At 42.9% G+C, this 23973-nt stretch overlaps 1 protein-coding gene across 1 annotated transcript in view; it reads left to right on the plus strand.

Moving 5' to 3' along the window:
• Positions 1-23973, plus strand: part of alk (ALK receptor tyrosine kinase) — a 280490-nt gene that overhangs the window by 172092 nt on the left and 84425 nt on the right. Inside the window, exon 4 of the mRNA XM_070920558.1 lies at positions 447-651. Coding sequence (XP_070776659.1) covers positions 447-651 — 205 coding nt within the window. The remainder of the gene's footprint in view (positions 1-446; positions 652-23973) is intronic.

Raw genomic sequence — 23973 nt, forward strand, 5'->3', positions numbered from 1 at the left:
CAGACAACTTACAGCTTCTGATGAACTTCCTGCTTGAATGAGCGCAATAGGTTTGAAAGTGAAATGGGACTTCATATCAAAGCTTGGGGAAAAAAACGGTGCTTTGATTTTTCACCCGCTCTTTTTTTTTTTTTTTTCGTACAGGGGATGTCATTGACTGCTCTTTTTCAAAGCAGCTTTATTTCATGCATTTTCATCAAGTGCTACTCTCAGCCGTTGCCTCAAAACTATTTGAAATCGCAGCCTGTCACTCATCTGGATTTTGCACGTACTGTAACACCACGGCATGCTCAAGAGATAATAATCATTTCGGATCATTTTCAAGCTTTCTCGCTACGCCTGATATCTGCGTCTAGCAGGATCGATTAGTCTCTAGCCCAGTGTCCTTCTGTGTTTCTTACTATTTGTCTGTGTTCTACAGTTCTTTGTGTTTCTCTCCCCCTCAGGTCAGTTCCTCTGGGTGAACAGCTCAGCCTTTGGAGGGCCCTGGGTGCTGAGTCCATGGCTGTGGGGGGGCCAGGGCCCATGTAGCCTGGACATGGCTGTGTTCCTCCACCCTAAGCAAAGTGGCCAATACACCATATGGCTCATAGAGCGAGACAAACCACCGCTCGCCCTCTTCTCCACTGACACCCTGCCACGCATCACAGGGTAAGCACTTGTTTCATACGTGTATGGTGCATGAGAAGCCTGAATGAGAACCTGCACGGCTAACGAACCATGAAGTAGATGTCCCTGTCCACCCACGCCTGATGGTCACAACTATCCACCTGTCACTTCTCCCTTAGAACCAACTTTGTTCGCAGGATCTCTAAGCATCACGCTCAGGTTCACCGAGCCGGAATCGCGCATTCGTGCCAGCCAAGAGCGTTATCGCGAATGTTCTGTTCCCAGACCTGTGTAAATATGTTCCATTAGAGGCAGAGATAGAAAACATCCGGCAGAATCAAAGGATGGCACCCTCGTTGAAAGCCTTTTCATGTGGAGATGGTGTAAGGCGGAGAGAGAGAGCTGGCTGGGTAAGAAGGAAGAAATACAGATGGGTGACAAATTAAAGGGAAAAAAACAACATGAAGTGTGTTAGTATGCGGCCAGGCCGCCAAGAGCTTCAGTGCTGCTTGTGGAGCTCTGTTGGAGGGGTGAACACAAGATATTCCCTCATTTATCTACATTATCAGGCCTGTCTTACACGTTGGTCCAAAAATCTTCCATAGGTGTGAAACTGGGTTGAGATCAGGTGACTGTAAAGGCCATAGCATTTTATTCGCATCCTTTTCCTGCTCACCAAACCATTCGATGGAAGCATCTGCATTTGATATGTTTCTCCACTTTGCCCCCCCCCCCCCCCCACCCCCGTCTGTAGGTTGTTTTAAGCCATTATTGCATTCACATAACCTTCCTGTGTGACTAATCCTTCATTAACACCGGGTCCGTGTGCTGCTCTCATTGTGGCTTTTTCCGTTGGAGGCTTTGCGTCCCACACCGAGAGCAACAGGGCGGCAGAGGCCAGGACAATGCTCGGTTGAAGAGTTCCTCCTCTAAAATCCTCAACATGTGTGGTGGTGTGCATGTGTGGCCGGCCTTTATTAGCATAGCTGTACTTCTTTTAGTGTAGGAAGTCAGGATACGGAGCGCCTCTCGTAGCGCTGCTGCCGCTGCTGTGGACATGTTTCATGCTGCTTGTGTGTGTGTAATCTCTTGAGGGCATTGGAATCATATGAATGTCATGCTTTATTCATCTCTGCTGTCTCTGTGTGGGAGTGAATGCGCGCTAACGTGTGTGTGTTTATGCAAACGCTCACGCTGGTGTGTCTCTTGAGGGCGCGTGGCAGGGACGCGCTCATTACACGTGTGACGGATTAGGCCGCGCGTTTGCGTGCTCTCATTTGTAGTCGGAGGCTGCCATCCACCCACACCATCTCTGCCGTTTGGAGACCTGCTCAGCCGAACCCCACCCCACCCCACCCCACCCCACGTTTCTGCTCCGACAGGAGGACGCACGTGTCATGAAAAGAGTGGGCGAAAACAAAAAGCAACAAGAGCCTCCTCTGGAAGAGTCAGTCGGTTTACTAATTGCCAGCCCGAGCCCTCGCCTTTGAATTTTAATCCTGTGTTTTGACATGTTTGCACCAATTCTGCAGTCAGGACAGGGTTAGCCAGGAGAGAGACAAAACGTCCTCGTGCACAGTGATCAATAGAAGGCAGATTGAAGGTAGATTAACACATATCAGGCTTCATTTCATTCATCTTTTAGTTAAACCTACATGTATTAAAATGACTCACAGCAGCCATGTCCAAAAAATATACAAGTATTTTTCCCACTGGAGTAGAAATAACTAGGCGCTGTTTTGAAGCTGCCCACACAATCTTGCAGTAGTTAACCCTTCATTCTCTCTGTTGATTCTTCTTAGCAGTGAAGATACTCACAGGATTCAAAATGAATCAGGGATGACACAGTACATACTGCTGCTCCTGGAACTTCAACAGCTCTGTTTTTGTTCCTTTACCACATTTTAACCTCGGATTAGCTCTAAAACAAGCGTCCGAGCTCAACTGAAGCCATCAGCCGCTGCTTTGAAATCCCTGAAAGCTGCCCCCCCACCCCCCCGACCCGCTGGCTGCATTGCGTTAATGTTGCGTCACATCTGATGGAATTGTCCAAGTACAAAAACAAATCTTTGAGAGTCAATTCTTGATGGCTAATGCTTCGTCCTCTGCAAGTGCTTTGAAAGTAATAGCAAAAGAAAGAAAAATGACCTAAAAATATTCTCGTTACCAAACCTGTGCTGGATACTTGTGAATTTAAACACTACAGCTCTGCTCTTCTTTCCAAAACCAGAGCATCAAACTTTAACAAGCAGTCTGAGGAAGAATGCCACATTGACAGAATGCCAAATGGTGTTGCAACATGGAGCTCAGGTTAGGTCCATGAAACATATTAATCATTTATCGTTTCAGCCGTGCTTTTAACGGAACAAGTCAAACTGGTTTACCCAAGTGACGTTAGTAAACCATACCCCCAAATGTTGCTGCTTAAAGTTCATGTGAAGTTAGGAGAATCTGTGTTCTCACCACCGTGCAGGTAGAGTTTTAAGGTTAGGTTTTTTATTACCCCCCGCCGCCGCCTCAGATTTCATCATACTGCGTGTAACTACGCCTGAGGGAAGCATATTTAGGACCTCTGAAGCACAGGCAGCGAAGGGCTTGACTCATCAAACAGTGTCAGCTCTCACAGCACAATGTCAGCATCACCGCTGAAACAGAGGCTGGAGAGAGTCGGGGGGGGGGGGGGATATGTATTCATAGTGTGATGTCTTCATGTGTATATCTCTACATCAATCCCAGTACATGCATGTTGTGATATCTCTCATTTTATGTACCGTGACCGTCTCTGGCAGGAGGTAAATTATGGGAGCAGCCTTGTTTTGTGAGCGAGGCAGTCGCAGGTGATGCATGACACCACTGCTACACCTCATCACGGGACTCTGTCTCGCCCTACTTTATGTGCTCACATGATATTACCTCACTCCCCATCCATTACAGGCCTATCCACATGCACATACAGGGTAACGCGCAGTACATACTGTATATTGTAATGCTCATGCCTTCATTTATCTTACATTACTGCTGTATGCGCCAAATGGCCTCAATTGCAAGGCGCATTAATATAATGCTCAGTGCAACGAGCGCAGGTATCAGAGCCAACCAGCGTGACCAAATGCACTCGTGCGCTAGTGTGGAAAGTGTTGGGTGTCATTTAACGCAGGGCATTAGAGCTGCTTCATCTTCAAACTGATCCATAGCTTGTGTAATGCGGGGGAAGGAAGCATCAAAGGAGGCAAAGTGTTCATGCTGAGTTTTTTGTAGGGACATTATGGCAAGTGATATATAATGTGATATTAGGCGCACTGCTCATTCTCTTCTACATAAGCCTGCACATTAAAGCAGCGCAGCCGGAGTGTGTGAGAAAAAGGAACGAATCTCCGGAACAACGCTAAAGCTTCAAAAGAAATAAAGTGAACATGATTTTGCTGAATATTACAGCATGCAGTATAAAATCGATCTAGTCTTGACTTAAAAAAAAAAACCCACACAAAATAAGGCTTAACTGCAGACTCAATCAGCATGTACATGGACAATTAGAGGATTTCACTGCAACTTGTCATGGTCATGATGAAAGTTGTCCCACACGGTGGAGACAAAAAGCACCGTGCCGTTTTTTATTTCCAATTGAAGCAGCTGTAATCCCTGTAAGTAAAAGAGGGATTATTCTCGTCACTAACTTAATTATTCAATTTACAGTCCCACAAATGAAATTTAAAAAAAAAAGCAGCCTCAACACTGACATCACATGTGTATTCGCAGCAGATACACTTAGCGAGCTGAATAATTGCCAACAGCTGCATTACTCAGCTTCTAAAGGAAAATGAAGAAATCAATGTGAACTGTGTATTGGGCAGGTTAGAGTGAAGAAAGATGCTTTTAACTCTCACTAGTCGCTTGTCCAAGACCCATTTGTTGTAATATGATAAACACATGGTCGTGACATATACATCAACATATACTGTACTGTATCCTATGGGCGCAAAGCAGGTGAGTTTCATCGTTTGATGATTCAATTACAAATGTCTCTAAAGTCGCATTGTGATGCTGTTGTTATAAAAATAACCACAATGTCATATAACAGCTCTTCTCTGAAGTACGCTCAGGATGCGTCTGTTAATGGTAGCAGTAGGCAGAGGGGGCAGAGGCCCTTCATTTTGAGTTGAAATAGGCTTTTGAAGCAATACGAATCACCTCGGTGAAGAATACATTGTTTTCTACTGTCTATTTTTCGCCCACATAGCTTCAAAACAAATCAATTTTTTAAAAAAAATTAGGCATCATCTTTGCTGTTAACTCACTGAAGCTGTACACTTCCCTTTTTAACATTCTACCGTAATCATACCACAGGTGTCACTATTTCCTTCTGACACCGCACAGTGAAAATTCTCCATGAAACAGGAGTAACAGCTCACCCACCCAGCGGAGGGTCTCTCACAGCCATGTTTTGTGGGCCCTTCGATGAGTGAAGCTAAACTGGAGTAAGAGAGATGGGTCACCTCGGGGGCCCTCTCGTTGGCAAGGCTGTGCATTCATCCCTGGCAGGCCTGTACTGCACAACTCCTCCGCCGAGTGCTCGCCGGAGCTGACCTCCAGCTCTCGGACAGTGGCGCTTTCGCTGAGGACGTTCCTCGGCAAAAGCTTCGCAGGCTTTATTCTTCTGTAACTTCAAAAAGTGGATGGTTGATTTCACTGTATCAGACGGCATCCACAGTCGTCCATTCGACCTGCACGCAGGGAGCTGGCTGGTGGAAGTTGAGAAGCCTAAAAATTTGATTTGGGATCTGCTGGTCTTTGATATTAATGTTTGTCGTTTTGTTTTTCTAGACTGGTTTACATAATCAAACTGCAATCTATATTACACTGATCTCATTCATAGGCAAGGCTGTCCAACATTGACCATTTGATTAAAAGGACACCACACCCTTCCACTCAATCCCTTGTTGTTTTAGTTGTCTGCTCAATTAAGTTCAATTACTCACAATGGTCAGTGTTTTCATTGTGATACATTTTTCTTCAAGCGTGCACCCATTACTAATTCGTGTTTAGTCATGTGACCTGTGATAAATAGAGCCATGAACACTAAGGCAAAGCAAAGAGGGGTGGTTGTGCATTGTGGGTGACTGCTCTGTGTGGCTAAGAGGGAATCTGAGGGGATACATTTCCATTTCTTGACATACTCTCTGTCTCTGTCTTTGTCTGGCTCCCTCACTAGCCTCCTTTGCTATGTCGCTGTTTCAAATGGAAATGAGACTCCTTATAGCGCCGGGGCCGCCGCTGCTTCACCACTGTTCTCGCTGCCTTTTCCACAGAAAGCAGGCAGCGCCGTTATTTTCATCTGCGAATACATTCTCCCTCTCTAAGCCTGCCATTTTTCTGCACATTAGTCAACGCTCCATGATAAAAAATAAGTTGACACAGGAAAGAGAACACAAAATGTGACACAAATGAAAGGGGTCACTCCTGGCTTCTACGGGTGACAGGTGCAGGAGGCAAGGCAAGTAGAAGGCAAACCATGTGGGTATGAAAATAAAAGAAAAATTACACATTCATTTAAATGTACATTCAAATCTTATGATCTTATATACTGCATATAATTACACTGCATATCCTCTGATACACACACACACACACATTTTTCTCTGTCACAACAACATATTATTACGCTGCCCCCGTAGTGTAGTGTTTTGGTGGCAGCTCCCGGTGGGACTTCAGAAATGAAACATTTGAGCCCCATATAGGCACCAGCCGCCCATCCACAGATGAGTTATATCTTGTCATCCTCAGCTTGCATACTCCACAATCCTCCCATGCACACTCTCTTTATCTTTCTCCTCTTCTTCTCCACAGACAGGTTACATAAGGTACCATGGTTTTTAGTCCCCACCCCCCGTTCATAGGCCGTCTGCCTCATCTGAGAATCGCTAATCATGTTTCCCCAAAGTTGCATTGTACATTCCTGACAGCTGAAGTTTTGCACAGGAGCAGAGGAAGGTGATTTTTTTTCGGAGGGAAGCAACAGTGGCCTAGTTTTTATGACAAGACTGAGTTTCAGTTTTTACCAATGACAAAAAAAAAAAAAGCACCAGGAGATTTCAAGCCCAGACATTAAAAGCTTAGCACCTAAGTCACAAAAGGCTTTTGCTGTGATGCACGTTTTGCATCAGAGCAAATGCTGAAACGGAGACAGTGTTTCTTCTTCCTGTTTGCCCTCATCTCCCTCGCGGCTAGTCTTGCGACGAGCATGTCTCGCAGGTGTACGGTGGGTATGCATCATGAAAAAGTGGCAGTTTCTCAGACGGAAAAAACATGTCAAGTTTAACCATATTTAATAATGTAGAAATTAAAGATCAAAAAATCATTCATTTTGAGGCATTGCTGAAATTATTGTAAACAAAGCCACTGCCAAAGAATCTATGAACTTCACATTGGGTGCATTTCATTGGAAGTGTGCTGCCTAGCTTGATAGCACAAAGGTCGAAATGATTTTAACTAAGACAGGAAGAGGACGCTGTTCTTCCAGTGCATTTACCTCATCAATGATCTGATTTGTATTACAGTGATACCTCTGCCACATTTCTCTGTAAAGGGCCAAAGATGGTAAAGAATGCAGCGTGACAGTAATGTCCCACCTTTTAAGGGGTCTTATTTAAACAAAACACCAGGACAAGAGTATCCATGAAGTTTTTATTCCCAAGTTGATATGTAGAATGATTTCATTGGAGATCCTCTCGTGTCTTTTTATGTGTTTTCCCATCCCACAGCAGGGTAGTTGTTAGGTTTTTATAGCTTTATGTAGCAAACTGGAGTTTGGCTACGTCAAACAGCATTTATTACCCTCTATAAAAAAACAATACAGGCCAGAGATAGGCAGTTTCACAATAAATATACATGCCAATGCACACAATTTCACAACTTTTGCAGACGTGGTCCTGACTACTCATTGCAAAAAATGCAAATCTCCTCTTATTTGACTCTTTGCTGTCAAAGAAAATTGATTAAATCTTTTCACAAAAACTGTATTAAGATGTAACAGTACAGTGTGTCTTTCTTTGTTTGATATCGACACTTAAGTTTACTTTAAGATCTCCTTTCATCTTTTTTGTTAGAAGGCCAGTATTTTTAGTCCTGAACCAAAGCTTCAGTAACAGATAATAATTCCATATCTTGGAGAAAAGCCAATCTCATTCTGGGCATCGCGGAGAGTGTAATGTGTGTCCTATGGTCCAGTCAAATAAAATCTAATGGTGAAAATCAAACTTTTAAATATAATTTCTCTCAATTAAGCAAAGCATTGGAAAAAATATACAAACCTGATGGTGGCGCTGGAGGGGAAAATCTGGGGATCACCAAAGTCATTAGGAACATGAATGTGTGTATGAATTATAATCCAATGGTTACCTAGACACTTCACAGTAAACAAAAATGTCAACATCATGGTGGCACAAGAGGAAAAGTCAGGGCATCACCAAAGTCATTAGGATTCATCCTCTGGGGATCAGAATGTCTATACAAAATTCCATGACGATCCATCCAATAGTTAGTGATATATTTCAGTCTGGACTAAAGCGCTGAACCGAATGACCGACGTTGCCGTCTCCAGAGCCACGCCGCCAGTGTGGCTTAAAACAATTGGTTGGTTTCTTGTGGAAGGAAATAGTTTATGTTTTAGTTTATATGTGTATTGTTGAGCAGCCCTGACAAACAGAGGTGAAACAGAGGATAAATCTGACAGAGGCCATATTTTAGTAACTACCTAACAAATTGCCCTGTAGCCTGCGGGCTGGAGACGTGAGAGTTTTTTATCAATATTCTAGCATCGTATGTAAATGTAACATTTTGACATCCTTCTGACAGCATTCCAAAGGCGTTTTGCGTTTGAAATATTGAATAGTTTATCTGTAGCTTCTAGGCATGAAGTGGCACTCCACTGGAAATACAAGGCTCAATACGAGTGTTGCAGTTATGTCACAAATCTTCTTGCAGCCAACATGGGTGTCATCACGCAGGTCAGATGAAACTGGGCGTTCGTCCAAATGCAAAATGTCAAAAACGCAAATGCAAAAACATACTATCTGAGTTGTTGGATTTGTTTCCAAAGTTACTTTACATAGAGTATTAAACTGTACTGTGTGAAAGACTTTGGCGTGCTTGTTGGCTAATATTTGGCCAACCATCACTGATACGACCTATCTGAATACAAAATTGCTGACATGCATCTGTGAGGCGACGCTCCCTTTCTTTCGGATTACAGAGCAGAAACCATCATCTGTTCTCGTGATGCAACTTTAGGTCCAGTTTAAGTGTCCCAGACAATTCGCAGATCTGAGGCCAGACGCCTGTATTAGGGCCAATTTAAGCCATAGCTCTGTAAGTAGCTCAATAAGTCTGACCAGGTCCGAAAGGCAGCGTGACCCAGTCTGTGAGCCCTTTCAGACACCCAGACATTTTGAAATATGTCTGGCTTTCTCATCACATAATCTGCAGCTGTCCTTAGATAGGCTTTGTGGAGATAAATGATCCAATATTTCTCAGATGATTAAAACAGTATATAGAAATATTAATTGGACTTTGCGCATTAAAGTTGACCTGATGGTCCCTCTAGAATTCTGTCTTCGCTGTTTGGTTTTCCTTGACGGCACAAATGCATGCAGACAAAAATATTGCCTCAAGCTACTTCTTCTCTTCTTTCTCAACCCCCATTTGGCACAATCCAGTGAAAAATATAGTCTTTGTTTTATTTGTGTTTTTGTGGGAGAGCGATGCGTCACGATCACAGCCCAATTTGTGGGAAGACTGTGACCCGTCTGTGCCCTGTTTAGTGTGCACTCCATAACTATGCCAAGAAACTACTGGCAAGATAGTCAGTTCATTGTGAGTTGTATGGCAGTCTTAATATTCTGACAGTCATGTTGTTTGTTTGCTGAGAATTGACTTGAGTTTGATCCGTCATGTCAGCAGGACATGCCATGGTTCAGTCACCACGCTCACTGGGTGTCTGTGGCTGCTGGACGTAACTTGTGAAAGCCGACAGGTGAAGATCTTAAGCTTCTCTCTTTGTTCTTAGTTAATTAGCGGACTAATTTGTCAGTCTAGACTGTCTGCTGGAGAAAGACTGTGACAGTTTAAATCAACTGATCAGATAGTCGAAGAATGATGAACTAAGAATTGATTTAGCTGAGGATAGTCAATTTTACAATTGTTTATTTATTTGCTGATGACAGACATTTACTCATTCGATCATTCATTCATTATGTACACAACATGAAGTGCATACAAAGGAAAGACAATCAACTGAGATAAATCACGATGTGTTGCACAGCACAGCTGTGAAGACCAGCCTTCATTTCCACATGCAGCAACGTGAAACACACTGGTTTTGGCTGGCAGCCAGAGAACAGATGTCCTGTGCAACAGCCTGAACACCAGTAAGCCACCTTTAGCCTGAGAGCCCACATGTTCATACAGTGATGGGCTGAATGAAAAAGAACTCCTCTCATTGTCTTCTCCCTAGGTGCCTTCAAAATTGGTAACTCTGCTTCAGGGTGTAGGGTTGGGTAGAGGACAGGGGGTGCAGCAGGTTGATCATCCAGGCTTTTGTCTTGCAATACAGAAAAAAAAGAGGCTGTTTCTGCAGCTGTCCGCCGGGAGTCTGATCCCCAGGATTGCTGGACTATTCCAGATGTATAATCACCTCCAATCAGGCCATCCTCCGGTCAGCAATACCATCTGGTAGAGTGGCACTTTGGTTATTGAGGTGTCTCAGAGGGGCTGCTACAGGGGAGATGAGAGGTCGCTTTTCCAAAACCTTGAAAACCTGCAATTGCAGGATGGGACCGGGGGCCCAAGACAAAGAGGGTTTGCAGGACAATCAGGTCATCCACCCAATCTAACTGCAGTAATGTACCTATAATAATGGTGTGCATAGTGTCGGTGTTGATTTAAATTGTATATGGCACAAATAATAAATAAATAAATGTAAATGTAAAGAAATAGCTTTCACTTTAATTATACCCCCCCACCTTGGCTTGGTATGCACAATCTCTAGCAAGGAAAGAGTCTGTGTATGTGATTTCCATGGAAACCTTCCACCCAAAGAAGTTAATGTTTTCGGGTAAACTTGGGTCTACTTGTTGTTGATCTCCCGTGACCAAACTAAATGCACAGCTGTCACCACTCACAGTTTATGGACATTTCCATTGATACTGTATTCTCACATCAACTCATATCTGGAAGAGAAACAGATGGTCGTTATGGCCCCCTCTTTCCTGGAGGGTTGCTTCCCCACAAGTAGTTGCCACTTGAGCCGCACTCACACATATGTTCATTATCTCCAGGCACTCAATTGCTCCTCCACTACATGGCCTCTGGCTCGTCTCCGGCAGCTGCAAAAGCAAATGTGCATTTAATGATTTTCGCTTTCAGACTCCCATATCAACCAAAAGAAATCAATGTACATGAGTTAAGCTTAATAACGTCTTGCAAAAGGCCTGTGAATTTTTAAAATGGAAAGTGAGCATTTTTTGAGGCGACTATGGTAAGAACTGCAAGGATCTGCGAGTGTAGTGTGTCATTGTGGAGGCTGTTGAGGGGCCTTTAGGTGAGTGTGCAGAGTCTGCTGGTGTTGCAGCAGTGGCTTGCTGAACAAGGCGCTGAACTGGCAGGTCAGGTAGCTGTTGTTGCTCTCCGAGGTACTGCACCTCTGCTGCTGCTGAGTCGTGAGGGGTCCTGAGGTTCATGCTTGGCCCTTGCCAAGATGATGAAGGAAACGGAGCCCACATTCTGAACTCTAATTCTCCACTCAGACCTCATTGTATAAAAGAACTACTCAACAAACTAAACAGCTCCAAAATAGCTCCTCCAAAACATCCTCATTCTGGCTAAAGTCCCAAAGGCATCATGCAGCCAGAACGCCTGTAGCTCGCTTTATAAAATGGAGCAACCAACAACCTCATCATCTTTAGTTAATAAAATAAAGTACCACTTAAAACATTTGAGAAATCTGTTTTATTAGTATTCCTTTTGTCTTTTTTCTTCCTTGATTATAGGCCTTATGTGGTCGTTTCTCCCCTTGAATAAGCCTAGTCATTTTAATTAAGTAAGCTGTTGTATTGTGTGGATATATTTGACTGTACAGGACACATTCATAGAGTCAAACAGCCCCTTTGTAATTTCTCTAAGGCCTCGGCTAAATAATTTCCAGTGGGGAAACCCTGCTGACCACAGACAAAAGGTGAATGCCCCACAAATTGCAGTTTAATTGCAGCATTGGTGAATGTTGTTAATTGAATTAATTTAAGTATTTCCATTTCAGCATCCAAGTACAGTGGTCATCATCATTTGTAATTTCCCTTCTTCTCGTCTATGGTATGTAGGATGTCAAAAAGTTCAAAAGAAAAAAACATTGCCGCAACTCCTTCATAAAAGAACAGACAACGGTTCCACCTGCTGGTATGCATTAAGATGCTGAAGATTCTGGTTTTCACTGTGAGTTTCATCCTTGATGAAACTAATTCTGTACTTCTGCAAATCTGTGCACACATGCTCAGTTTCCCTCCAACTGACTTTGAACACAGTGAAGGGATCAAAGAGCGATCTAATCTGATATTCCAGTATCTGAGGTTATTATAGTAGATGCAAGCGAGATAGACACCAGCCATCCGTACGCTGTATGAGGATGTCATTCATTTCAGCGCCAGATCAGATCTGTACAAATGGATCAAAGTAATCAGTGTCAACTAATTATTCTTTGAGCGTGAAGTAGTTCTTTTTTTTTCCCAGCGTGTTGATGAAACGTCCCAGTTTTTAGTGTGTAAATGGATCGGCAATGTCTCTAACACAAAGAGAATAGATATCATTTGGTTACAACGTTCATTGACAGTCAAACTCATTCATTATACATGACGTTATGGGACGACGGCAGAAGGGATGTGGGGTGGTACTGTAAATATATCTTTCCTTATTCTCGTGTAAAGCTTTAAAAATTACCTTTGATATCAGATGTCAGAAATTGTCGAAACGTTTGAATTTAACATGGAAGTGAATGGCATTTGGTTTGAGGTGCTCAGTGCATTGAAACAAATCTTCTACAAGGGTCGCCCTGGTAACGTACCATCAGGGAGGGGCCTGACCTTTGCTGCATGTCTTCCCTAAGCACCAACCTCAGGGGTCTGAAAAGTGAAGCCAATGCAGAAGTGCCTTAAACCTGCATTCTTTCTAATGGCCAGCAGGGGGCGACACCACTGGTTACACAAATCGCTGATTGTATAGAAGTCTATGAGAAAATGACCCTTCTTCTTGATTTATTGATTTATTAGCCCAGTAAACATTTTCGTCATGAGTTTATGGTCTCAATCGCTAGTTCCAAGTCTTCTTCAACACAGCATGATGTTTTTTACATTTAGGAAATCATTGTAACATTTAGAGTAAAATAGACGATAAAGCAGGGTTTGCATTGGGGTGGGGCTACCTTGTGATTGACAAGTCACTACTACGGCGACCTGTCAATCAGGATAGAAGTGCTCTGTTGCACTAAAAGACACTCTCTGGGTTTTTCCAAGTAAGTACATTTACAAGCTAACTTTGTTAGCAGCTACTTCGTATGGCGCGGCCAGAAGCCAGGTGCAGTCAGGTTGCCGGTGCAGGTAGGTGTGCATATTGTTTTCGGGTTCTCAGATCCCCATGGTCACTTCTGGCTCCAAAAAAACAAGATGGCGACGGCCAAAATGCCAATCTCTCTCTCCCACCTTTCCCGTCTCTCTCTAGCTATCACCATCATCATACAGCAGAAATGCCAAAAATAAAAAATAATCTAACAAAAAGATACGATGTCAAGTTACTCTAGAGACCTCGCTATGGATAGTTTTCATCAAGACCTATGATAGTAGAAAATAGTTCTCATGCACTTGTCGAGACAAGCAGTGGGAGCTTTTCAGCTGAAAATGATGCCACCAACAAGAGAGCATGTTTCTCTTAGGGGTTTCTCGTTGCCTCTCAAGCCATGTAGACAAAATGACACACTGTACAAATATACAAGAGGAGATTGTGGCAGGGGCATAAACTCGAGGAGTACATCCTGCTTAAATATTGCACAGGCACCAAATCTGGAATGGGACTTGCGATTATGAAACATGGTTTCAGAGCTTCTGGTGTTCATGAAATCAAAGCAAAGTTCAGACAACTCATCCTCGCAGAGGCTTTGCGACTTTAATGAGCTTTCTCCCTGAAGCCCAAATAAACCAGCAGTCAGTCTTCTTTATTAGCTATTATTGTCTATAATGCACACGTTTATACTGCAGGCCGTATGAAGAATGTAGAGAAACACCTTGCTGGTTTGTCCTCATGTCTCCATCCATTATCTATAATGAATGCAAACACATTATTATTATCATTATTGTTGTTATTATTATTATTATTATTATTATTATTATTATTATTATTATTATTATTATTATTATTATTATTATGTGTTTCTGTGGTGTATCACTTTAAATTGCTTTATTTTTTTTTGTAAACCACCAGGGTCAGGAATAAAACAGGGGTATGCAATTCCTGCTAGCATCTAACTTCCAATAAATAATCCCCTTAACAGTAGATAATGAATCCATGTTTAATTAGAAACAGTAATAAATACAAACTAACATAGAAGTTGGTTTCACTTAAACACATCCTGCTTTGTTTTCCTTTTCTTAACATGAAGCATAAGTGTGAGGTTGTTGGTTTCTGTTTCCACATGCCCTCAGGATGTTTATTATACAGCATACTGTAGAGGCCTGGCATAGGGAATTAGGGTGGATAGTCTTGTAGTTTGTTGGCTTTGTGGTTTGGCAGGCTGTTTGTTTACTTCCAGGCTCTCACATGGCCGCTTTGCCTCTATAAGACAGATGTGACCTTTTTTTATTTTTTCCTAAGGAGCCCAGTTGTTTATGCAAAAGAAACCAGGTATGTGATAATAATACCAGTTTAGCAGTTCTACCATGTCACTGTGATAGGCTGCTAAAACATCTGCCCACACACTAATGTAATTGCTTGCCTTGACGCTCGGGCTACAAGCAAACCAACATGGCCATTACTAGTGAAAACATTACGTATTTGTATTGGTCTCTCAGATGTATGGATACAGCTGTGGAATAAACATTCAAGTATTACCACGGGCACTTTTCTACAAAGTATTTTCTATCGTTTCTACAGCTATTTTAATGAGTACTTGAAATCAGCAATTGGAGAGAAGGCCCTGATACATAACAGCCCCTCAGTAATTAATAGTGCATAAAAATATCCAGCTGCTCATCAGTGCTCCATTACAAGAATTAGCCTCAATCAGTGCTGAGTACTCTGCAGCTTCTCTTTGACATGATAGCACGTGTTTGACTATACCTGAAAGCAGCAGAAACCGCATTTTAAGTTTTGGAGCGATGCATGCTGTGTCGCTGTGGCACATTTTGGGGCCCAGGGCTGATAACGGAGCACAGGCACGACCAGAAGAAACTAGATTTCGTTTCAGAGAGAAACCAGATGGAAGGAAGGAAAGAATGAAGTGATGCAATTGGGTGACATGCTGCAGAGCTTTGATGGTTCTTCTTCTCTAGAGCTGCCGGAATATGATGTGGCTCGCAGGTTCATAATGATCTATGTATACAGTGCATGTCATTGCGTGGGCAGCTAACACGGGCATTGTTATAATGACTGCAGCAATTAATGAACGCTGCGTGAATGAAGTGTGTCTTATGGATTACTATGGCAACTGTCCCAGGACTGGACGGCAACAGATCTGGACCACTGTCACACACACTTTTCCCGTGTAGAATTCAGGGTGCAGAGTCGTCAACTCGGGTCTGTGACAGCTAATAATGTTAATGGTAATAATAATAGCCGATCTACATAACAGAATAACCCCGCATGACAGTAAAGTACTGTCTGCTAGAAACTCTGTCAAAGCTGATAGGAAAAGTATTGCAGCAGTTTCTGCAGATGAAAAATTATACTGCAGATTCTGTACAACAACTGCCTCCATCTGGGAGAAAGCACATTTTATTATTCAAAGAAGCACATCAGATAACAGCATAAACAGGAGAGAGAGCGGCTTAAAAATCAGAGTATTGTGAGAGTGCCGGAGCAGACGCAATCACACAAAAGCCGGCTGACACCGTGCTTCAGAGCGGGAGTGCAGTGCGCTCCGCTGTCCCGGTAGCATTCATCAAAATGACGACCTTACCTTGTTAGCAGAAATGCTTCAGATCAAACACGGCTGCCAAAAAGTCCAAATCTGATCAGGCTCTGTAATTACTGTAATTTACTGTACAAAATATTCTGCCGTTCAGTGACAGTCGTCTCCAATTCAGTTAGTGTTCTTACCGAGAACAGTACGAGTCAGTCTGACTGTTAAATAATGGCTTAAATGGTGAAAAGCTTGATATCGTGCTTTCATAAAATATTTATGGAAATATCCAAGACACATAATCATTCTGACAAAGAAAAGTGGTTGGGGGGGGGGGGGGGAGAAAATGCTGTATTCTGCCTCCAGACATTTACATACTATATTTTCTGTCATGTTACTTCCTGTATAGTCATGAAGAAGAAGTTTAGTAAAGTTACTAAGATAAATGATAAATGATTAAATATTACCAGCGCTTTGGCAACCGAAAGTCAACGCTTGGTTTCATGTTTGGTAGCCACTTTTAACAAATGACAGTCAGACCTTGTCTCCTCCTTAAATTGCAAGGAAGAGGAAGACAGAAGAAGAGAAGACAAGGGGGTGGGGGGGGGGGGGGGTTCGGACAGGACCATGGAGTGTGTTTCAGGCCCTCTGTCTCACCCCCGTCCTTCTGTGCGATACCCACTTTGAGTGTGTTCCAGTGACTAAACAAGACCCTCAGCTTACATTCAGTTCAGTTCTTTTTTTTCCTTCTGCGCTGACAATAAAGAACTTTCTGCCTCGCTGTCATTTTCCAATAATTACGGCAGCTTTCCAGAGCCAAGTGCTACATTATCGTGTCACCCTTCAGCCCGGGGTTCATAGGAACCATTAAAGTTTCAGAGCGAAGAAAGATCATTCCACTTTTGTGTTCCTTTTGATGTCGATTGCGCAGTAAAACCAAACTGTCACATGAATGATGCTCCCAGACAGATGACGAAAGCGAGGACTTCAAGGCCATCTAATGTCTGAGTTGGCCACGAATACCAACGAGAGCGTCTGCTGATACGTTGCCACAAAGCAAAGAAGAATCCAGCTCCCGTTAGTTTCTCTGGTTTCCGTCAACAACCACGGTTTCCATCAACCCAACGAGTAAGCAGCTGTGATGTGTGTATGTTTGGGCGAAGAAACATCTTGTGAAATGGGTTGTATTATTTTTTTTATTATTCTATCATTTACTGTACACCAGAGTGAACATTTTTGCAGGAAATACAAGTCTTTTTGAGGGTTATGGACTGAAAAGGTCTTGGTTGGACGACCTGTCAGGTCTTTCAGATTTTTATTTTACTGTTTTCTTTTGATGAACCCAGTGGCTTTTCTTTTTCTGTTTCCAATGTAATCATCAGGCAGTGATAACAAGAGAGAGGTTCACAGCGGTTCAAGGAAAAACCATGCCGCTCCTTATTCCCATGTGGCCCTGACATATAAGCCTCCTCACCCTCCCTGCTGCATGGGGTCCTCAGTATCCTGTTGCCTTCTTCACCACGATTATGTACCCCCACTATGCACACTTGCAGACCTCCCCCCCTGTATTCATGTTAACCCTCCATCGCCTGTCAGCCCCAGGGGCCTGTTTTAGCGAAGATGAAAGCATGGCAACTCCTTTGATAGCACAATTTATTACATGAATTCCCCCTGATAACTACAGAGAAAGGTGCGGAGGAAAACAAGAATGCATTCACCTTGTTAAATCTGAACATATATCACCCACTGCCAATGCTGAACTCAATTTTCTTTCTGTTTGTGCACCGGCCCGCTGTTAGCTGATAACTTCTCCTAGGAAACAGCTGGTTTCACTTGCTCTGTCAAACCAGATGAAATACAATAACGGAGTAGGTGTAGAAAATAATTTATGAAGAGAGAACGCATGATGCGAGGAGACACGTTCCGATGAAATGAATCTTTTACAGCGTGTTTTGTGCTTGTGAAAGTGGTGGAAGCCAAGTATGAGACTGCAGTTCTTGTAGTTTATGCTGTATTATGTTGGATTTAAGAAGAGCTTGTTTACAACCTGGGCCTCATTGTTATGGACTATTTGACAGCCAAGTTGTCAGCACTGATCACATCACTATACTTTAGTTTTAGAGGCATTACGGCACATAAAACAAGTAACATTTCACCAAAAATGAAGCAAAAGCGAAAGTAAATATTGAAATGAAAACATGTATTCAGGCTCATTTACAATACAAGGAGTTCAGTGGGCTTTGAGGCAAAGTTGGTGTGAAAAAGCAAACCTGGAGAAACTAGGTTTCATCATGAATTCGCCTGCTCTCCTCCTGCAAATACCTTAGTCACACTGGTGTTTACTTTTGGCTGTTGGATGCATACTAGCTTTAAAAGGACTGGTCTCAAAACACAGTGTGCCTCGGGCTCGCAGGATCAATCCTTAAGAAGCAGCTTGAACCCAAGCAAATACTTTCTATTTTGTTTTTGACAAATCTTGGTCGGGGGATGGTGCAAACTTCAGAGCAAGCTTTTCCTTCGTTCCATCTGGCAGACGGGAATAAACATGGTGGGATAACTAGCTTTGTCCGCAATCACAGGATCTGAAACAAGATTACGTTGATTTGAGGCAGCGGGAGTCTAAATATCAGTGCAAGGTGCTGCCTTGCACAAGATAAATGGACCTTTCTGCAGCCTCAGACACATAATGACTCCCGAAGTAAATACTGGTTTTTGTCAGAGTTGTCTTTGTGGCGACCTCAATTAGATTACCGGCATGTGTAATTCCTCTGACGGAGACGTTTCAAGAGACGGGGAAACCTCATCATGTGCAATTTGCGCGCACACACCTGCCACCTTTTTCATCATTAGGAGCCGACAGGTCCGGTCAGCCAAAAGCCTCGGCCGACCAGATCCCGGCAAGGGGAATCTGAATCTTCCTCTCCTCATTCATTACTCGAGCCCAGAGAGCTTTCACTGTTCATTTGTGTCGCCCCGAGAGTCTGGACATTCCTTTGGGATCGCAAATGATGCACCATTCACTCACCTGTTTCGGCCATATTTCTCATTCACCACACCGGTGGCCTGCCGTCTCGGAGTCCTCTCGGCGGAGTCCTCACACATTGACCTCGTTCGAGGCAGCGCCGCTCCTCGCACCTTTTTGACCATTGTTCCCCAGTCAAGGCTGGTGAAAGGGAGTCCAGTGTTGTGTGAAATGGCAGAGGACCTGTCTCCCCCAACTGTTAAAACCTTAGCAACAGCTGCACCTCAATGAACATCATTTTTTTTTTTTTCTCTTTCCCTGGTGATCCTTTCATTCTACAGAGCCACAGGAGGCCACACACCCACACACACCACACACCCACACACACACACACACCCCGCTTTTTCTACCCACTGTGTTCACTCCTGGTGTTTTCTCCCTCCTCCCACCCGCTTTGTCGTTGCTTTGTTTACTCACACAGTGCTTCGGCGAAGCAGATGCACCTGTCCTCTGAGCAATTATTTGGCAACTGGATGTCTCCCTTGGCGGGATGTCTTTGTAAGTCATCAAATGTTCTTTTGAAGCTTGCTCAGTATTCAGGCAGCGAGGCATGCCTGGGACCATCAGAGGTGAAGCTGTTTCAAGCATCGGTCTCATTCAAAAGGTCAAGCTGCCACAAGCACTTTTGCTGGTTAACTATCTTGAAACAGAAAAAAAAAAAAAACAGTTCATGCTGCACAGTCTCTTCGTTGTCAGGCAGCAGATGGAAGCCTTTGCTGCTGGAGTTTTTATTGTTTAATGAGTGGATTCTTTACCGCTGCATTCTAACTAATCGCGTGACGTGACATATTTAGTTGTAGTATCAATAGCCGCATCTATCTATCCAAGTTTCCCACTGATTGCTCGTGATGCGTCCTACATTTCTCCTCAGGAGAAGCGTTCATTCATTAAATACATTTGTGGTTTTTACACACACTCATATTGTTATCCTTCATACAAATGGATATGGTTATAGGCCTAGCATTGGCCATCAGCAAATTTCTCAATATGCCTCGAGGCCGCAAATCAGAGTCGAGTAGGAATAAAAAGCCCATTTGCACAGCATATAAAATCTGATACAGCTGACATGAGCAGAACGTAAAACATTCTCGTGGTGAATTGGGAATTTAACAGTGGGTTCTTTTTATTGTTTATTTCATATCAATTACAAATCGTTTAGCCACTAGTTTTACGGTCCAGATTTAAGCGCTGTTCAGTCACAGTGAGTTGAAAGTAAGCCAGGCAGCTTTCCCCAACCACAGAGTCAGGATTCAAAGAATTAAAAAGGACATTTATGAAACAGGCAACCAAACTCTTGAAATGAAATGTTATTCTTAATGACTTAAGAAACAACTATGTTTACGTCACAAAGATCATCATGTGCTTTCTCTGCCGTATATTTACTATACAGGAAGTGCAGGGCAACTTCTGATAAATCTGCTTTAATACGGGCTGGTTGTCTTCTTGATGACGCAGTTGGTTCACAAAGAGGCAAGAGGACAAAGAGGCCCTGTTACAGTCGGTGCAACATCTTGAGAGGCAGACTATGTCTATGTGCGCACCGTCAGTGAATAGAAATGCCGTTTCCAGGTTTTATGAACTGAAATCTCCTCCCCGTCAGGTCAGCCGTGAGTCAGCGTGGTCATTATCATGGATGTATTCAATAAGACAACGCTGAGGGAATTTTCAATGCATTGACAAGTACATGACCTCTGGCAATCTGCGCTACTTGTTTCAACATTGTTCTCAGAGCTCTGAATGTGACTCACACAACTTTCGCTGCATATTGTAAATGGTGTGTGAGGACGAGCGGGCCTTTGATGTCATCCATTATTAACATCCTCCTGCTGTATTCCCTCACTCAAGACTCACAGGGACTGGTTTGTGCATCGGTGCATGGCTGTGCGGGTCCCTGTGTGAAAGGATTACTTGAGTCCGTAAACAGCGTTGGCTGCTCTCGCTCGCGCATTTTTACTCCAGTCTGAAGTTGCTCCGATTTCTCGCGCGGCGGTTGAGATGTTCAGCATGCGGTGCGCGCATCAGCTGTAAGTCAGGTAAATTATACAGAGGGCGGGCTAGGTTGTCGTGAGAAATTTAGAAGTACTCCACTATACAAGATTTACAGGCATCAAATATGTGTTGTTTCTCTTGCTTGTAATATGAATCATATGAGTCGGAGAATCCTATACGCGGGCTTCATCTGGGCCCACCTGGAGAACCACTTTCTCAGCTGGACTCACTCAGCTGATTCAACCCTTCAATCAAGATTTCTGCTCAGTGAAATCTAATTTCAGTTATCAACACACAGTTACTGAATTTTATCTTTCTTCTGACATGTGTGAAAGTGTTCAACATTAGTAAGTTAACATGAGCGCTACACAGCTGCATGTTGCACCCGTTCACCACAGGCTCTCACCATGACAAGCCCTGAGATATTGAAATTAAGCTAAAACAGCACGCCTGGTTCCCAATTCATTTTAAAGTGAACAGACCCGACTGAGCTTAACTATTAGACCCAGCGCTCAATAATTCATTACTTCCATTTTTTTTTTTTTGCACTCAGAGAAAGAGGAATAATTGGGAAAAAAAAACAATCCCCATTGTACTACTGCTTTTATTAGCTGTCTGCTGTTATTAAAGCCTCAATGTGTTGGATTAACAAGTGGAAAATGTCTGGCTTTGGTGCCTCCTAGTAGCAGTAAACATGTATTCCATCAGAAAAATGTATTGATGCTTTAATCACATAAACCGTCCACACACAGAGGCTTCAAAAGCAACAGCTGTCCACGCCGACATATCATTGGTTCATCCGCTGTGTTGAGTGGGCGAAACACATGGAACACTTCAGAATTATCAGAATTATGCTGTTGCATCTGACAACATCTGTTGGTAATTTTAATTTCTCATATACTCAGCCCAACAAAACAGTGATGGAGAAATGTACCACACACCAGCTCCAAAAACACAAGTGAGCTAAATAGCTCCTTGCTGAGTTCAGGCAGTATTCTAGGCGCTTAATCACTCTTCACCTCCTGAAGGAACTGTACGTACACCATTTAAAATAACCTGATGTTTCTTTGCCATTGTACAAGTGCAGAGCAATCATCACACCTTTTTTTTTTAGTTGCGGTGCGTCCCCCTGTAACTGGAGCATAATAATAAAGTCAACAAGCACATTTTCAGCAGTATGTAAATAAATAAATAAAAAAACTTGCTTGCCAAAGCAACAAACATTGCCATTTCGATGTGTTTTAATGAGGAGGTCTGGTTGTTTGTATACACATTCACCTGCAAGGGGTCACAGTAACAGGATGAGGTCATAAGGCGGGTAAGAAAAATAAAAACTTGGGCACATTTTTTGTTTGTTTGTTTGTTTATTTTTATTTTTTTTCCTGCCTTTCGGTCTGCTGCTCTGGAAAATAGCTGTGCTGTATCTATACCGTGATTCAACAGGCGCACTGCAGGCAATTTATTTTCTGTAAATCAGCTTTGAAGAGCTGTGTGTGCCCCAAAGAGGTGAGGGTCAGATGTTGGTCCTGAACGTTGAAAACCTTTTTCAAAACCTTTGGGCCGGTACACAATCACAACACTGTGTTTACTGAAGCAGTCAGTGTCCCCCAGGAGCCTTGGAATATATAAGAACCACTCCGAGTTATTCAAAATCAGTACTTTTTACCGGTGCACTGTATTTACCAGTTAAAGCTCTGGTCTGTACTCTGCGTTGTCTTTAGGTGAATTGTATACTCCCGTATTTAAAATGAGTGCATATAAAGGTAGAGTAGGTGGCCGTAGTCCTCATTTAGAGCAACGATAGTAAAGACCCCACTGGTGCTGCCACATCTTTGAACTGAACTGCTGTTGAGCATGAGTTCTATATACTATATATATATATATATATATATATATATATTCTAAATTCCCCTTTCCCACCCTGAAGCATGTTTTCTGTTTTTCAAATAAAGTTTTACCACGATGAAACTTTACTCCATCACTACATTTGTGCAGGAAACCTTCTGCACAGCTTTCGGCAGTTTTCTAAGCAATTCTTCATGTAAATGACAAAGACCACTTGAAGTGTAGGAGAGAACTTAACTCTTGTGGCTAGAATTAACAGAGTTAGATGGTCAAGTGTGTAGGTATCACGGAAATGTCACACAGCAGCCTGTAAAAACTCAAACATGGTCATGCAACAGAAAAACACACGTTGGAATGGTACAGTTTCTTACATTCCTGTGTTTTACTGTTTTATTCAAAAGACTGGATTTAATAGACCTGCCAATCACAGCACAGCAGAGTGGCACCATACAAATGTGATGTGAAGCCTCCGCACTTTCTTCTTCTTTCTTCTGTAAGTCCTCAAAAGGAAATAGCACCTCCAAAGGTCGGCTACGTACAAATGACTTACTTACTCGTCAAACAGTTGGTTCGAGCTAAGATCCCGTCTCTGACCGGGCAGACAGCCAATCATAGTTTAGGATAATGGGGTAGCACCTGGGGTGACCATACAGATTTCAGGCCACTCCCTGGACCCTGAGCATATATAGACCTTTACCAAGGCCTTAGGCAAGGCCACAGCAGCATCAATTCATTCATGAGCAGCTGGGTATTATTGCGGTCCGTGGAAATCATATCTGCTTTGATTTCTCATTGATATGCACACACTGTTTAAATCCTAGGAATTGATGTATTATTTCTGTTCAAAATGAGCGTTCAGAGTCTAATACTGTTCCCACTCAGACTTAGCTACGTAGCTATTTGTCTTTGATTTAGACAGTCAGCTTCTCCGATCAATAATGCAGCAACCAAACTCAGAAAACAGCACGCTGGCTTTGTGCAACATCCTGTTCGTCAGGGTGTCATTATGTAGCCGGGCTCGTGGAATCTCGTCTTCCTGCATAGATTGACTAGATAATTGGAGGTGTTAGAGACACTGTAAATACCATTGTGCTATTCAAAAAAAAAAACACATCAGCATATTTAGCACATTATCTGCTCACTTTGACATTCTTTTTTTCATCAATATTCACATCTAATAGCCTGTGCCTGTGTCCACAGTGCCATTATCCACTATTTTAATGGCTTATGAGGAAATAAGCCTTGCTGAATTATTTGTAATCTCTGCATTAAGCATGGGCTTCTCTCAGAGAACAAAATAAATAGTTATCTGCCGTTGACTGTGCTTGCAGACCTTTACATTTCTGTAGGGGTTTCG

Source organism: Enoplosus armatus, chromosome 15, assembly GCF_043641665.1.
Source record: "Enoplosus armatus isolate fEnoArm2 chromosome 15, fEnoArm2.hap1, whole genome shotgun sequence".
Taxonomy (NCBI): Eukaryota; Metazoa; Chordata; class Actinopteri; order Centrarchiformes; family Enoplosidae; genus Enoplosus; species Enoplosus armatus.